Below are 16,520 nucleotides of genomic sequence, written 5' to 3'. Positions count from 1 at the left end.
GCATAGTATTTTACATTGCTTTGTATTAATAGCCTTGGATAGACATCTGCGACTGTCATTTTTCATATCTGTAAAGTTTTAAATTAAGATGTGTATACAAAACCATTCATTCTAGTTTGAAATTGTTCTGAGGTTTCAAATAAGCTAAATGTGTGTAGCCTGTCTTAGACTGGGGGAAATTGTTGTTTTCTTATGTTATTCTGAGTGAAAAGAAAAACAAAACAGACTTTTAAGTGTCTTACAGTCCTCATGGGACAATAGATCTAGTTATGAAGCATATCCTAGCATATTCTGTTCTTTAAAATTATACAGATAAATGAGAAGTCATCTTCCTGACTATCCATGGATATATGTGTTCATAAGATTGAGATATAATCATGAGATTACATATACATATCACATGAGATACACATTACAGTGCAGATATTGGGGAGATACTACAGTTGTTTCTGCACATGTGGAATTACAGAGAGAAGCAACCGTTTCCAGAGTCAGTAGTTCCATAAGCCTTGCTTGAACAAGGTTTTCCTCCATCAGAGAATTATTCATCTGGTGGGTTGACATCAGATTTATCAATTGCTATCTGCTGCATTTGCATCCTGGCCCGCAATAGTTCATGACAGTTTCTGCTGACTTCATAAACATCTCCCATTTCTTTCCATTTCCCTCCTAGTAGTATACACGATGCTATTCTTTTTAAGAAGCTTACTTGGTAAGAGGCATAGCTTGTGCAGGACCACCTCACCCCAGCCTCTATCTTTTCTACCTTCTCCATTTCCTATCTTTCTCCTGGCACCTCCACCTCAGGACCCTGTCACTGGAGAATGACCTGCTATTTTATGTTGCTGTTATACTTAAGAAATAATTCTGGGAATATCTTTACTGTGTAAATCTCCCATGTGCTTATTTAAATTGTTCAAAGTGTAACCTGGAGCCTGAACCTAAAATAAGGATGACAGGAAGTGTGTAATGCAAAGTCTGTTCTAGGCTGGCTCCTCTTTGAGCATTAGAGTAAGGTGAAGCATACTAGTACTAAAGCGATTTTTCTTTATTAAACTCTTAAGTGTGTAGAGTGATTTCTTCTTGGGAAGGCATATTAATTCTAGAACATCTGCACTTCCAGCCTTTTAGAAGAATATTTCTAAAACAGGCTCTCCTATGTTGTTGACTCCAGTAGCCTTGATCCCAGTCTGTTGCTCTCCAGGTCATTGACCTTGCTATCCTCCATAGTACACTTCCTAAATTGTTAAATGACTGTACAACTTTGGAATTTAAAAAAAAATTAAATTATCAGCTATCTATTGCAGTCATAGAAAAAGATTTCCATGAGGAGCATGACTTCCCTGCCTTCAGACTAGAATATGAGGAATAGTTCATGGTCTACACTGCAGAGGGGAAACAAGGTCCACAATTAGCTGCTGGAGTCACAAGTATGAAAAAGGACTTGATTGTGGCAGGGGGAGTAGTTTTGTAATTTCCAAGCGTGTATTAATTCATGTCCTGTGAATGAAGGCAGACCAGATTGGTAGTTTTTCCACGTTGAGAAGGTTAGCCTGAGCCAAATAAAGATCTTCCAATTAGGGAACTTTTCTGTGCCAATATGTTCAGTCCTGCTTGACACAAAGATTGGTAAACAGAACTTTGACTATTACTATGTCAGGTTACAGATTTCAGCAGTCAACATCTATCAGTCTCTTATTAATGGCATTCCCTCTACTAGGGAAGGGACTACTCTTTTTCTAAGTCAATACAGCTAAGTTTTTTTATCTTAAAAATAAATCATTTTCACCATTTAAAAATGCCAATTACTGGTATCACGTTTGAAAATTTCATTTTCTTTAATTGCATTACTGCGCTAATCTCTATTTGTTTCTGTTCTCCAGTGTTTCTCAGTCGTTAGGAATTTCATTTCTTTTTATCAAGTACTATTGATTTATTTCTGTTTAGAGCAATGCCTTCTCTATCCCACGCTAGCACCACACTATCAAGTCGATAATTGAATACCTACTCCTTCGTCTGCTGTCCAGTGCTGGGAAGACAGTTCTGCAGCACCTTCCAGGCTGGGCCTTGACTGGTAAGTAAGAAAGAAACATAGACCAGTTAATGAGTGTCCTGCAACATCTCTGGCTTTTATTTGGGAAAATGAAGAGTGACCTGTTCAAGAATTGAGTTCAATGACCAACTTTGAAGCTGATGTAGTCACAGTGCAGAAAGGGAGGGATAGGATGGAGGTTGAAAGCTTTCCTGCTTTGCAGTAGTTGAGGTTAGCAATGTGGATCAGGTAGTCAGGTTTAGATGATCAACAAATATCCTGACTGACCATTTACTGGTGTTCACAGAGGAGGGCAATCAAGAATCAGGATAAAATCTGACCCTATCACGAAACCCAATTACTATAGTTACACTTGTTCAAGTAGACTACAAGATCTGGCTAAATTATGTGGCTTTGCCTAACAAGACTGTTATTTTTATGATTTAAGGTGCACATCCTGGGAGAAAAGGTATAAGTATCCCTTCATGTGCTTTCCATTTCCTCATCTGATACAGACTTGCATCCATTCATCTATCTTGGGAAACAAAATGGTTTTCAAGTGGTCCTAACAAATATCCTGGGCTGGAGAGATGGCTCAGAGGTTAAGAGCATTGCCTGCTCTTCCAAAGGTCCTGAGTTCAATTCCCGGCAACCACGTGGTGGCTCAAAACCATCTGTAATGAGGACTGGTGCCCTCTTCTGGCCTGCAGTCATGCACACAGACAGAATATTGTATACATAATAAATAAATATATTTTAAAAAAAGAAGGTCCTTTTAGTACACATATCTATTTTCTACAAAGTTAAAACATCAGACGACTTCGATTGAATTTTTCTAGTTTTGGTTGAACATCCCTCTTTGAACACCCCATTTTCTACTATTAGCAAAGGAGAGAACTGGAGTTCACAAGATGAGTGCTAGCCAGTGATTTCTTGGATTTGGATTTTAAGTAGAATCTTGCAGTTATTGGTTAAAGGACCATGGTATGTATTTGCAGGTGTGCCTTTCTGTTTTGTCTGTAGTGCCATCTATGTTTCTGATTTTATTAATTATCATCTAACCATATTGTTGTTTCTCTGGAAATTGATGGGCCTTCACCAGCTTTTGTATTCAGAAAATTTACTACATTATATATATTATGAGTTCCTTGAGTTTTTGTTAGTTTGGGAACTTTCTGTGGAGAGATAGTTTTCTTGATCTTAGAGGCTTGCCTTTCCTCATTTCTTGGCATATATTTATTTTCAAGTTGTTGCTCTTTTATGTTTGGGTATTTGCTGCTTAAATAATTGATATGGTTAATACATTGGTTTTGGGTTTTTAAAACCTCATGTGTTATTATTTCTTCATATTAATTTGCTTCATCTGTCAGTATGGCCTCATCTGAAGTGAACATCAATTGAAGTCATGCCCCGTCAGAATGGCTGGTTGCTTTCTGTTAGGAAGTGTGTTGATGGTTGAGGGATGAAAGCTCTTCCACAGAGGCTGCAATGCTCTAAACAAGTGGGCCTGAGATGAATAAGTTGAGAATGAGGCAAGTGACCAAACAAGAAAAATGTTAGCAAAGTTAGCCCATGTTTTTTACCTTCAGCCATGAGCTTGAGTTTCCATTCTAAACTCCCACAATGGTAGATTGTGATATGGCAGAATCAGCCCAATAAACCTGTTCTTTACCTGAAACTCTTTTGGTCAGAGAACTTAATCACTGCAAGAAACCAGCAAGTTAGGAAAAAAAAAATGGTGCATCAAAGGTGTTTTTCTTATTGCAACCAACCTGGGAATGTTGACTTCTGAAGAATGTTGAATAGATCAAGACTTTAGATGGCAAAAATCAGAAAGCTTCACATAGAGCTTAATCATATGTACTTGTAGGACTTGAAACTTGGGAGTGTTTTGAGTAATGCAGACAGTAGATTTTCAGTGGGAAATAGACTCCATGGAAAATTTAGCTAGTGGTCATTTGTATAAATTTTGTGTCAACGTTGTTCTTATTTTCTCTATTCCCTGAGAGATTGAGTAAGGAAAAATTAAAAGCTAACTGGACTGATTTCTTAGACGAAGTATTAATTCCGTTGGATGGTTATTACTAATATAACTCATTTAGGTCTATAGTGAAAAAAGAAACAAGTGGGGAAGAAAGAAATGAAAAGTCTGTGTTTTGTAGAGAAAAACAGCACTAGGTAGTTGGAGATGACAGCCCAGTAGTGAGACAGAGGGAGGAATTAAAGTGTTTGGCGCCATTGATGAGAAGGCCCTCGCTCTGCATTGAAGCCAAGGAAGGTACCCAAGGGTACCTAAGCCTTCAATTTATGGGAGGAATAGGCATACAACTTCTCATGTAAACTGACTATAGTTTCCCCTACCTCCACTCCTTCCAGTGCCCTCCCCACTCCCCTGGCCCCAGATCTCCTCCTCCTCCATTTCCCTTCAGAACAGAGCAGATTTCATAAGAATATCAGCCAAACATGGCGTAACAAGTTACAGCAAGACTAGGCATAAACACCTGTAAATGGAGACTAATTACTCATTTCCTGGCCACCTAGATCCAAATAACCACTCAAAAACTATATTAATTACAACACTGGTGTATTCCTAGCCAGATCTTATATCTTAAATTAACACATTTTTATTAATCTGTATATTGCCACGAGGCTGTGACTTACCAGTAAGGTTCTAGCATCCTTCTGCTTCAGCAATTACATGACATCTCTTTGACTCCTTCTTTCCTACTTGCTATATTCTGCCCTGCCATAGGCCAAAGAACTTTTTTATTAACCAGTGGTAATAAAACATATTCATAGCATACAGAGGGAAATCCTACACCAAACCCCATATCAAGCCTGGACTAGGCAAACCAGGAGGAGAAAAAGGGTCTTACGAGCAGACAAAAGAGTCAGAGACACCCTCCCCCACTCTCACTGTTAGAAGTCTCACAGATACACCAAGCTACACAACCTTAATGTATATGCAGTGGACCTAGCTAAGACCCTTGAAGTCCACATGAATGCTGCATTAGTCTCTGTGCACCCCACAAGCCCTGTTAAGGTGATTCTGTGGGGTTTGTTTTCCTGGTGTCTTTTAGGAAAATCTTTGACTAAGATGCATTTGAAAATATTTTCTGGGCTTTTGAGCTGGAATTCTTCCCCTTCGTTTCTATTATTCTTAGCTTTGATCTTTTCATAGTGTTCCAGACTTCATGAATGTTATATTTCAGGAAACTTTATATTTAACATTTTCTTTGACTGAAATTTCCATTTCTTCTATTGTATCTGTACTGCTTGAATTTCTCTGGTCCATGTCTTGTATTCTTTTTTTTGAAGCTTGCCTTTATAATTCCCATTCACTTACCTAGATTTTCATTTCTAGAATTCCTTCAGGTTGTGTTTTTTTTTTATTGTTTCTATTTCCATTTTCAGGACTAGAACAGATTCATTCATTTGTATCAACTTTTTTTCCTTAGCTTTCTTTAATGTATTCATTTCCTCTTTAAGGACCTCTATCATCTTCATAAAGTTGGTCTTATTGTCTTTTGCTTGTGCTTTAGTTGTGAAATATTCAGGGCTTGCTGTCATAGGATAGCGAGAATCTGGTAGTGACATATTGCCCTGGCTGTTGTTGATTGTGCTCTTACTCTGGTGTCTAGGTATCTGGGTTTGAGGTGTTTATGGGTCTAGGTGCTGATTTCTCAATTTGTCTTTGTTGGTTGGTTGTTTTGTTCCTCAGTTTCTATCTGCTCTCTGATCTTCTGGTTTGTGTGGCCTATGGTTAGACATGTGTTCCCCCTCCCAAGATAGGGAGGGGCCAGAAATCTGGCAGTAGGCATGGCTATCGTTCCATCAGAGTGTCTCTGTCCAAGTTAGGGGTTGAAAAAAGCAAAGAGGGGAAGGGTCTTGAGGATAGTGTTGAAGGGACACTGAGAGAGTGTGGGAGGTCTGCAGGCAGGTGGCCTTCATGAACTTCTGGCAGACGGTGTTTCCTTTGTTCAAGCAGGGGTCTGTGTCCAAGTTGGGGGCTAGCTCACAATAATGAGGGATAGTGTATGGGGGTTACTTATTAAGGGCCTTTGGGGTCCAGCCCCAAGACCCTCTTCAGGGTTCAGATGAAATGCTACAGCAAGCGAAAGGACTTAAAATATCTGAGGGATAACATGCTGTTCCAAACATGTCTCTATTCTTCTGCCTCTATTCCAATTCTTTCCTAATTCTAATACCTCCTAGCTTCTTCTCCTCTCGCCTGAGATTTCTTCTCCTTCAGGAGGCTTGAAGCTAAAGAAAAAGTTACGTCTCATTGGTCAAAAGCACATTCTTAGAGTAAGTGATAAGGAATTGAGCCAATGACCATGGCAACAAGGTCTTAGGAGTAAGGCTGTGATCAGAGAAAGCAGGGACACAGTGCACAGTGACAAACTTTGAGACGTGGGTGTCTATTTCCAGCTAGACTTAGCACGTGAAGAATTGGCAAGCTTTTCTTAGGTGTTTTGTGTTAGCAACCTTGGTTTGGACACCTGCAACTCTGACCTTGTTGCTCTGGAATGGAAACCTATCAAGGTGCCCTAAGGGTAAGACTCCACTCACCTTTAATTTATATAAGGATTAAGCATAGTGATTCCTACTCCCAGGAAGCAATTTCTTACAAAACCTGCTGCACGTGTGGTCCAGGTATGTTAATGTCCATCCCAATTAAGAAGTCAAATTTTACAAGATCACCCTTGATGTGGCAGCCCTGGAAACAAGAAAGAATCAAAATTTAAGGTTATGGATTCTCAGTCTGTGGTTTCAGTTCAGCATTGTTGCAGGCATCTATGTTTAGGAGTGACAGAAACCCAGTATGGAGACTGTGAGAGTCCATTGCATGAAGCTGTGAGGATAAAGCCTGGGTTGCATTTTGAGACCACAAGATGTTGAAATACCAAAGCTGTAAGATATCTGCCATGGAGGGGTAGCTGTATATATGGAATAGCAGTACACAAAAAGAGATGTATGAGAAGTTTCAGGGGTAGGGCTATCTAAGCCCTTGGAAACTGAAGCCCCATCCATCTGAGACAGAGCTACAGGATTTGATGTTCTGTCCTGTTGTGCTTCAATCTTGCCTTGGTCCAATCTTCCTTCACTATGTTCCCATTCCTCTCTTTTGGAGTGCAAATGGATATTCTTTGCCATTGTAAATTGGAAAGATGTAACTTGTTTTCTGATTTTACAACATCTCACACACAAGAGATTGCCTTGAGTGTTAGAAGATACTTTGGACATTTCAACAGTGTAGGGGCTGTTGCAGAATATGAAAATCTTTGAAGTGACTAAATGCATTTTCTTCACGGATGAACATGAACCTATAGTGACATGGGTCAGAATGCTAAAGTAAAAAATCTCCCAGATAGGATGATGTATTTGAACATGTGTTTCTCTTTGATGTGTTGCTTTGTGTTGCTTATAAAACCTTTGGTAGGAGAAGCCTTTCTGGATGAAATTCTTCATTGGGGGTATGATATGAGTGCTTATAACCCATTTCATGTTCTTTGTGTATAGTGTGTTGCAGTATCCTTCCTGTGCTGTCATGCCTTCACCACCATTACAGATTCTATTCCTAAGTTACATAAGATATAGTAGAAAAACTTGCTATTCTGTGTAAGCCTGGCTGTCCTCACAGTAGCTCTGTACACCAGGCTTGCCTTGACCTCAGAGATACCCCTGGACTCTGGCTCCCAAGTGCTAAGATTAAAAATGGGCCAACATTCTCGACTTTGTTTTTATATTATTGGGTGATGGTCCTGGAATGCAGGTTTTTGTACATGTCAAGCATATACTTGTAGTGATATTTTATTTGTATTTTAGTAAATAAAGCTTGCCTAGGGGCTGGAGAGATTGCTCAATGGTTAAGAGCATTGTCTGCTCTTCCAAAGATCCTGAGTTCAATTTCCAGCAACCACATGGTGGCTCACAACCATCTGTAATGAGGTCTGGTGCCCTCTCCTGGCCTGCAGGCATACACACAGACAGAATATTGTATACGTAATAAATAAATAAATATTAAAAAAATAAAGCTTGCCTAAAGATCAGAGTGCAGAGTTAAGCCACTAGAGGTCAGGAAGTGGTGGCACACACCTTTAATCCTAGAACTCAAGCCACCCTGGCCTATGTGAGATTGAATCTTTCTAAAAAGAGAAATAGAACTCACACAAAGGTGCTCCCAGCACTCAGGAATCACAGGTCTTCACCCTAGCACTAGGAAGGTGGATCAAGAGTGATATGGCTGGGCAGAAAGAAGTATATAAGGCAGGAGGAGACAAGACTTCCTTGCAGTCTGAGGTTTGATGGAAATCATTGCAGTCTGCAGTCATGCCAAGGACAGGATCATCCCTTTGTTTGTCAGAACCTTGCTAGAGGTGAGCACTCTCTAGTGACTTGGCTATGGCTGTTTTGCTTTTCTGATCTTCAGCTTCATAATATCTGGCTCTGGGTTTTTATTATTTGTGCTTCATATTCTGCTGTGCTGAGCTTCATGCATATTTTGAATTTGGAAATTTGGTAGACTCTATCATTGTTTTTCCCAGGATGGCATGTGTTCATGATATTATTACTTCCTGAGCCTTCTGAGTCATTGGATTGCATGTGTATGACCTTCTTTCTGCCTGTTTTGTTTGTTTTTTGATACTTTTAATGGATATGAGTATTTTTCCTGTATTCATGGATATGCACCGCGTGGGTACCTCATCCTCGTAGTGGCCAAAAGATTGTCTTAGAAACCTTGAACATGGAATAATGGATAAATGTGATACCCCATGTAAATACTGGCAATTAAGCCCTATATGCAAGACCAGAAGAGCTCTTTATTATTGAGTCATCTCTGCTCTGTGTTGATTGTTTGTAATCAATATTTATTTATTTATTTATTTATTTATTTATTTATTTTTGGTTTTTCAAGACAGGGTTTCCCTGTAGTTTCTAGAGCCTGTCCTGGAACTAGCTCTTGTAGACCAGGCTGGCCTCGAACTCAGAGATCCGACTGCCTCTGCCTCCCGAGTGCTGGGATTAAAGGCGTGCGCCACCACAGCCCTGCTGTAATCAATATTTATATTTCATTGTCCATTTGTAACTGTTTAAACATGCAGTGCTTTTTAGTAAGATCTTAGTGACATTACACTTTAAACTGGGGCATTTCAGGTTTTGGAAAGATGAATCCCTAACACTTTGCAAGAATTTCAGCATAGATAGATAGATAGATAGATAGATAGATAGATAGATAGATAGATAGATAGATAGATAGATAAATAGATAGATAAATAGATAGATAAATAAATAAATGTGAGCTCTGAGATCTATTTTGTTTCTATGAACGATTTTTACCCAGGAGTCCAGGTCTTAACATGTACTTCTGAACTGATGCATAGACTAGGTTGGAACACAACTCAGGGGCAGATAAACCTGCCTCTGCCTTCTGAGTGCTGGGGTTAAAGGCATGAATCAATACACTCAGATTGCCCATCTTATTTTTCATTTTTTGTAGTTAGTAATTGTTTAAATAATTTCTCTAATATGTACTTTATACTGCTGATTGTTTAATTGTCTCTTTATGTTTGTTAATAGTCATTTCTCTTGCAAGGTGATAGCCCATTCAAACAGTACAGAAATGTCAGAGGTTAACCTCCTATTTAGTTTCCTTCTAAACTTGGTAAACACATTATAATATCCTTATCATAGAATAAGCATGGGGAGCACCAGAATTATATGACTATATTGTCAAAGAATTATACATTTACAATGTTGTCTGTATCACAACATTGTCAGTTTTGTTGTTTACATGTGTGGGATATTTTAGAATACAGTGACCTATGATGATTTACATATCGACTTCACTTGGAAAGAGTGGGCTTTGCTGAATCCTTCCCAGAAAAATCTCTACAAAGATGTGATGCTGGAGACCTACAGGAATCTTGCTACTATAGGTAAGGCTGATTTTCCTTTATGTTTCCAAATAAGGGAACAACTGCTCCTTGGTTATTAATGTTCTTCTGTAATTTGATTGAGAAAGAGGACGAATGAGGTATGTAACAGGAATTCTAATTGTTCTTAATAATAACCCAGAGACATATTGGGGTTAAAGCTGAAGATCAGAGAAGTAGCAAGAGAGTTCTCACCTCTCTCAATACTCAGACTGAATAGGTAATCCTGTCCTCTGAATGACTGCAGACTGCATTGAGCTCCTGTCTCCTCCCCTTTATATTCCTCTCTAGTGCTGGGATTAAAGGCTTGTGATCCCAAGTGCTGAGATCATCTTTTATGAGCTCTGTTTCCCTTTTAGACTGGATCAGTTTTGTGTAGTTCAGGGTGGCCTTGAACTAACAGAGATCCATTTGCTTCTGTCTCCCAAGTGCTGGGATTAAAGGTGTGTACCACCACCGCCTGGCCTCTTTGGCTAACTAATATGGCTATTGATATTAACAGTGTGTAACACCACTGACTGGCCTCTATGACTGTGTCTAGCTTTGTACTCTGATCTTCAGGCAAACTTTGTTAGATCATAAACAAAATATTACTATAGAGGTGAATAAATCAGGCATGGATCTAGGGTTCACTGAAGATGGTAACTTAAATTTTACACAATTTTAAATAATAAACCATACACTTTCTTGTAATATATTTTAGGATACAGTTGGGAAGACCATAGAATTGAGGAATATTATCAGAGTTCTAGAAGACCTAAAAGGTAATTTTTTTTTCTTTTTTGAGACCTGGTTTCTCTGTAGCTTTTAAGTCTGTCCTGGAACTTACTCTTGTAGGCTAGGGTGGCCTTGAACTCACAAAGATCCACCTGTCTCTGCCTCCCGAGTGCTGGGATTAAAGGCGTGCGCCACCACCCGGCTACATAAAAGGTAATTTTTACGTGCAAGGTAATACAAATGTGCCTCTGAAGAAATTGTAATGTGTCCTGAAAGTTTTAAAGAAAAGAAACAATGTAAATAAGCACAACTTAAAGTGTATGGATGTTTACCAAATTCTCACAAAACCATATACCTCAATTTCAGAAAGATGAATTGAGTTTGCCAGGCATTGCACTAAGGAAGAAGACAAAGAAACAATGCCTTAACAGATATCACTATTTGAATCAAAGCCCCATTATAGCTATGGTGTAGAACTGCCGATCCATTTAGTTTTGTACCACTCATGTTACAGAAGGCATACACATTGAAGAGGTGATATGTATATGTCCAAACCTTCTAATAAGCAAATGGTCCATAGTAAAGCAATGTTATTCATATGCTTGTTTTAACTTTACTAAGTGAGAGGAACAGTTAGAGTCAAGAGTCAAGGGGTGTTGTGGGGAAACCTTTAACACTATACCACATTTATGAGGAACAGAAAGTAAAACTATAAATTCAATGTGGAAACCTTTTATTTGTTATTCTTTCTTTACTAGGTATATCATATGTCACTCTGGATATAAGACATATGAGCATAGGGACATGGAAATATGTAATATAACCTCCCCCTCAGAAAAATTAGAAGATTTGTAGTAGTCTCCATTTTTTAGTAGATTTGTTAAGTTTGATTCAGCTTTACAAGTGGTTGGGTTTGCAACTTTATTGTTAATACATCGACAAAAATCACACTGCAGAAAAGCCCTGTGAGTGCTAGGAATGTGTAAATACTTCTTTTTGTTCTAGTTCACTTAGCTATAATTCACAGCATAGGAAACATTTTGAATGCAATAAGTGTGGTAAAGATCTGAGTTTTTCCAGGTCTTTTCAAATATGTAAAAAATCCCATTTAGAAAAAAGATTCCATAAATGTGAGCCATGTAATAAAGGCTTTTACTATCACAGTTACCTTCAAAGATGCAAAACAGCCCTTAATGAAGGGGAAAAGCATGAGTGTAAATAAAGTGATAAAACTTTAAGATCTCATTCCTCTTTACAATCAGACTAAATTGATGAAATTAATTCATAAAAATATGGAGATTCAACAGTGTAATGAATGTGGTAAAACTTACATGTGCCAATTATTCTTACAGGTATGAAAGAAGTCATACTGGAGGGAAAACATCTAAATATACTCTATGTGTTAAAGACTTTGCAAATGATAGTCATCTTCAAAGGCTTGAAAGAATTCAGACTGGAAAGAAACCCTATAAATGTAATCAATGTGGTAAAGCATTTGCACATCACGGTAGTTTCCGAGTCCATAAAAGAACACATACAGGAGAGAAACCGTATAAATGTAATCAGTGTGGTAAATCCTTTGCATGCCCCAGTAATCAACGATTACATGAAAGAACACATACTGGGGACAAACCCTATGAATGTGATCAATGTGATAAAGCCTTTGCACGTTCTTCTAATCTCCATATACATAAAAGAACACATACTGCAGAGAAGCCCTATGAATGTAATCAATGTGGCAAAGCCTTTGCACGTCAGAGTCATCTTCAGAGCCATGAAAGGACCCATACTGGAGAGAAACCCTACGAATGTAACCAGTGTGGTAAAGCCTTTACACGTCACTTTACTCTTCAAATACATAAAGGAACACATACTGGAGAGAAACCCTATGAATGTAATCTGTGTGGTAAATCCTTTGCTTGTCACAGTACTCTCAAATTGCATAAAAGAACACATACTGGAGAGAAACCTTATGAATGTAACCAATGTGGTAAAGTCTTTACATATCGCTGTAATCTTCATATGCATAAAAAAATACATACTGGAGAGAAACCCTATGAATGTAATCAGTGTGGTAAAACCTTTACACATCACAATAAACTTCAAAGTCATAAAAGAACACATACTGGAGAGAAACCCTATGAATGTAATCAATGTGGCAAAACCTTTGCATATCATAGTGCACTCCAAGTACATAAAAGAATACATACTGGAGAGAAACCATATGAGTGTAGTCAGTGTGGTAACACCTTTGCACATTACAGTACTTTTATAAGACATGAAAGTATACATACTGGAGAGAAGCCCTATAAATGTAATCAATGTGGTAAAGCCTTTGCACGTAAGAGTCATCTTCAAAACCATGAAAGGACCCATACTGGAGAGAAACCCTATGAATGTAATTAGTGTGGTAAAGGTTTTCTATGTGTCAGTACACTTCAAAGTCATGAGAAAATACTACAAAGAAACCCTATAAATGTGGTCAATGTGGTAAAGCTATTCCCTTTATATAGAGGTAAAACTTTTGTGTGCAATCTGTTAAAGCCTTTGTATATTATAGCAATAATTGAGTACCAAAAAAAAAAAAAAAACTAATACTGAAAGGGCTTCTTACCATAAAAGTATTTGGTAAGATCTTTAGCCAACAAACCTACATGCAGTTACACAAGAGTATTCTGGAGAAAAACAATTGACAATGTCAGCAATCTGTTCAAGCATTATGGTGTCCATCTTTATTTTGTTTGTACCTGCAAATCCTGGTGGGGGGGAGACCCTTTGAATTTAAACGATAAGGTAACCCTTTTATATTTCATACTTCTCTTTAAGTACATGTAATAACTAATTCAGTTGTAAACTTTTATGGATTTGTGGCAGTGCCTTTTCTGTTGTCATAAAGTATGTCTGCATCAACTTATGAAAGTTTAATTTGGTCCTTGGTTCCAGAGAGATACAGGATCAACATGAAAGTGGCAGCAAGTGTCAGATATATCACTTAAATCAGGAGGCTAAGAACTCACATCCTTAATTTGTAGCATGAAGCAGAGTGGGAACTGGAGGTGTGTGACTATAAATTTTCAAAGCATACCCCCAGTGACAAATTTCCTCCAGCATGGCAGCATTTCCTAAATCTTCCCAAATGATGCCACCAACAGAGAAAGACTAATTTCTCCAACTTTAAGCCTACATACTTGTTTTCTGTTACATGAACCAATTCATGATGAAAAAAAATTTCTTTAAATAACCCTTTAGATGCCTCAACATCTTTGTAACAAGAATAAATGCTTATAAAATAAAAATTTTCATGAGTGAAATTTTGTTTAAAGGTTTGCTTTAATTTTAATTATGTGCTGTCACTGTGTATTTCTTTGAGTATATGCATGTGTATGCTGGTTCCTCAGAAGGTTAGACCCTTGGATCTTCTTGTAGCAGGAATTACAGGAAGTTGTCAAAAACCAGACCTTAGTCCTGGGAATGAACTTTTCTTAACGGCTCAGCCATGTCTCTAGCTCTGTAAATATTTTAAAGCCTATTTGTATAATTTTGAAATAAGGAAGAGCTCATACATGGGAAAAAAAAACCTACTTGTTCATGTAAATGATTTCATAAAGATTTAAGACATCACAGTTGTCTTCTGGCTCAAGCCAAAAAGTTTGTTTCATTTCTTATTCATATAACCTTCAGAGATTATGACCCTTACCATGCTCACTGAAGACAGATGTTGGAGATCACTGCATTGTGGTTTCGATTTTGAAACATTTGAGGGAGATTCTAAAGTGGCAAATCCACTTAGTGAGGTCTTCGTATTTCTTCTGTGGCTTTCATTCATCTTCTGTTGTTTTTCTTAGCAGTAAGTATTTTTCTGCTGCAATGTATAGAATGGGATTTCCATCATGTAAGTGGTCCATTGTTTGTTTAAATATGAGGCAGTGTGTCATCATACTTTCCTACAAGGGTGTCTGGAAGGGTGATAGGTTGCTGTTCCTGGTTTTGTTTTTCATATTTTTCACAAATTCACTTGAGATTTTGTTGATTGTTTTTCAGCCTGCCTTGGATATCAGTAATTATTCAGGGATACATTTGAACTCATGACCCACATTTGTCAACCTCTTGAGTACAAGTCCAAGGATAGATGATGTACCCCCAATGTATGCTGTTTTGTCAACATGTTTTAACAATGTTAATGTTAAAATGCTTAATAGCAGAGAATATAAGAAACAGTAAATATCTCATGTGTATCCATAGAAATATTTTCATATATCTGGTAGCGAAGTACTAATGTAGGATAATCAGCAATAAATTGTACATTTCACAACACAGCTTGATGTGCTATGAATATGTATAATTTGAAGTTACATGTGTCTTTATATTCGCATCAGTTGTCCATTTGGCACTTCATCTCGAAATACTGCATTCTAAGGATATTATCCAGAGATGCCAGATAATGTAATGGCAAGATTTAAGCATAAAAATGGCAAGATTAGCCGGGCGGTAGTGGCGCACGCTTTTAATCCCAGCACTCGGGAGGCAGAGGCAGGCCGATCTCTGAGTTCAAGAACAGCCTGGTCTACAAGAGCTAGCTCCAGGACAGGCTCTAAAGCCACAGAGAAACCCTGTCTCGAAAAACCAAAAAAAAAAAAAAAATGGCAAGAATAAATAAACATTTCTGGGGTGTGTGTGTTTGTATGTGTGTGTGTTTGTGCACATGTGTGTATGTGTAATATTACGTTCTTTTAGGTCATGACAGATATGTGGAGACCATAAGACAACTTTGTGGGGTCTACTTTTCTCCTTCAAATAGTGATCAAAATGAGGTTACAAGCCTTGAACACCAAATGCATTTCCCACTGAGCCATGTCGCTGATGCTCAAGTATGACTAGTTGAAAATTTGCATCACAAAATAGTGTCTTCCTTTCAGGTTGTAAAAACATATTTTCCTCTGTGGATAGATAAAAAATAAGATAATTTGAATAATAAATCCTATTTGCAGGTGAAAATGATATCCTGCTATTTTTTTCAGTGCAATGATCTGAGTTCAATCTCTAGGAAACCCATATTACTATTAGAAATTTTTCTTTTATTTCTTCTACATTTAGGCTGCAGTATACTGATGGGGTATTGCTTTCAGCCAATGGCATAAAGAGGCCTAACCAGTTGGGTGAGGCTTTTTTATACCAAAAAGCCCACAGGAGCACCTGCTTGGCCTCTTCCTGCTCACCACACCTGGATGTTGGACCCCTTTCTGTTTTCTCATTGTGATCCATGAGTTTCCCTTTTAATAAAGAAAAACCTTAGTATACCCTATTCAGAGCTAGTGGGTATTATTTCTTTCGCGTCCCCCCCCCCCAATTTGATGCATTCAGCATCATCTGTCACCCAACATTGGGCCAAGTCCACATTTACCAGGAATCCCCCGCCCCCTACCATGCTACCTATTTGCCAGTCTGGGCACATTTCTCACCCACCTGTGGGCTACCTGCCACTGCTCAGGAACCTGACTTTCCCTGCTGCAGCCCGACATTGAGGGGACTTACGACTGAGGGGAAGCTTTCGGTGTCCTTATCCCAGCCACCAACTGGTGTGGGCCGTCTTTCTGTCTGTGTGTTGCTTTTGTTTGTTAATGAATAAAGAACCAGCTTGGCCTATAGTATCTGAGGAGGAAGGCAGGAGCATACAGAAGCTATGGAGCTACCAGAGACAGACGCTGGGAACTTTAGCTGATAAGCCACAGCTACATGGTGATATATAAAAATGGGTTAAATTAAGATATAAGTGTTACCCAATAAGAAGCTAGAGATAATGGGCCAATTTTCATTAATACATTTTCTGTGTGGTT

The 16,520-nt window shown here is 38.3% G+C and overlaps 2 protein-coding genes across 22 annotated transcripts in view; one reads left to right on the top strand and one right to left on the bottom strand.

Moving 5' to 3' along the window:
- Positions 1-16,520, top strand: part of LOC119815908 (zinc finger protein 431-like) — an 82,080-nt gene that overhangs the window by 7,699 nt on the left and 57,861 nt on the right. For 7 of the 19 annotated variants that reach the window (XM_042055046.1, XM_042055045.1, XM_042055047.1 and 4 more), the window contains exons 2-3: positions 9,846-9,972; positions 10,673-10,733. The exons of 1 other annotated variant lie outside the window; for it this stretch is intronic. In XM_042055046.1, the coding sequence (XP_041910980.1) occupies positions 9,846-9,972; positions 10,673-10,733 (188 nt within the window). Of the gene's footprint in view, positions 1-1,947; positions 2,075-9,829; positions 9,973-10,672; positions 10,734-12,038; positions 13,983-16,520 lie in introns of those variants that run through there. 11 more of the 19 variants (XM_038332255.1, XM_038332257.1, XM_038332256.1 and 8 more) reach the window with 7 other exon arrangements.
- LOC119815910 (DNA-directed RNA polymerase III subunit RPC10-like) overlaps positions 1-16,520 on the bottom strand; it is a 37,050-nt gene that overhangs the window by 458 nt on the left and 20,072 nt on the right. The window contains exons 4-6 of one of the 3 annotated variants that reach the window (XR_006020820.1): positions 6,605-6,752; positions 4,694-4,775; positions 2,009-2,071 (exon numbers count right to left, since the gene is read on the bottom strand). The gene's annotated coding sequence lies outside the window, so the exon portion shown is untranslated. Of the gene's footprint in view, positions 1-2,008; positions 2,072-4,693; positions 6,753-16,520 lie in introns of all 3 variants that reach the window. The other 2 variants (XR_006020819.1, XR_006020821.1) reach the window with 2 other exon arrangements.

The sequence above is a fragment of the Arvicola amphibius genome, chromosome 5 (genome assembly GCF_903992535.2).
Source record: "Arvicola amphibius chromosome 5, mArvAmp1.2, whole genome shotgun sequence".
Taxonomy (NCBI): Eukaryota; Metazoa; Chordata; class Mammalia; order Rodentia; family Cricetidae; genus Arvicola; species Arvicola amphibius.
This window is presented reverse-complemented; position numbering and strand designations above follow the sequence as displayed.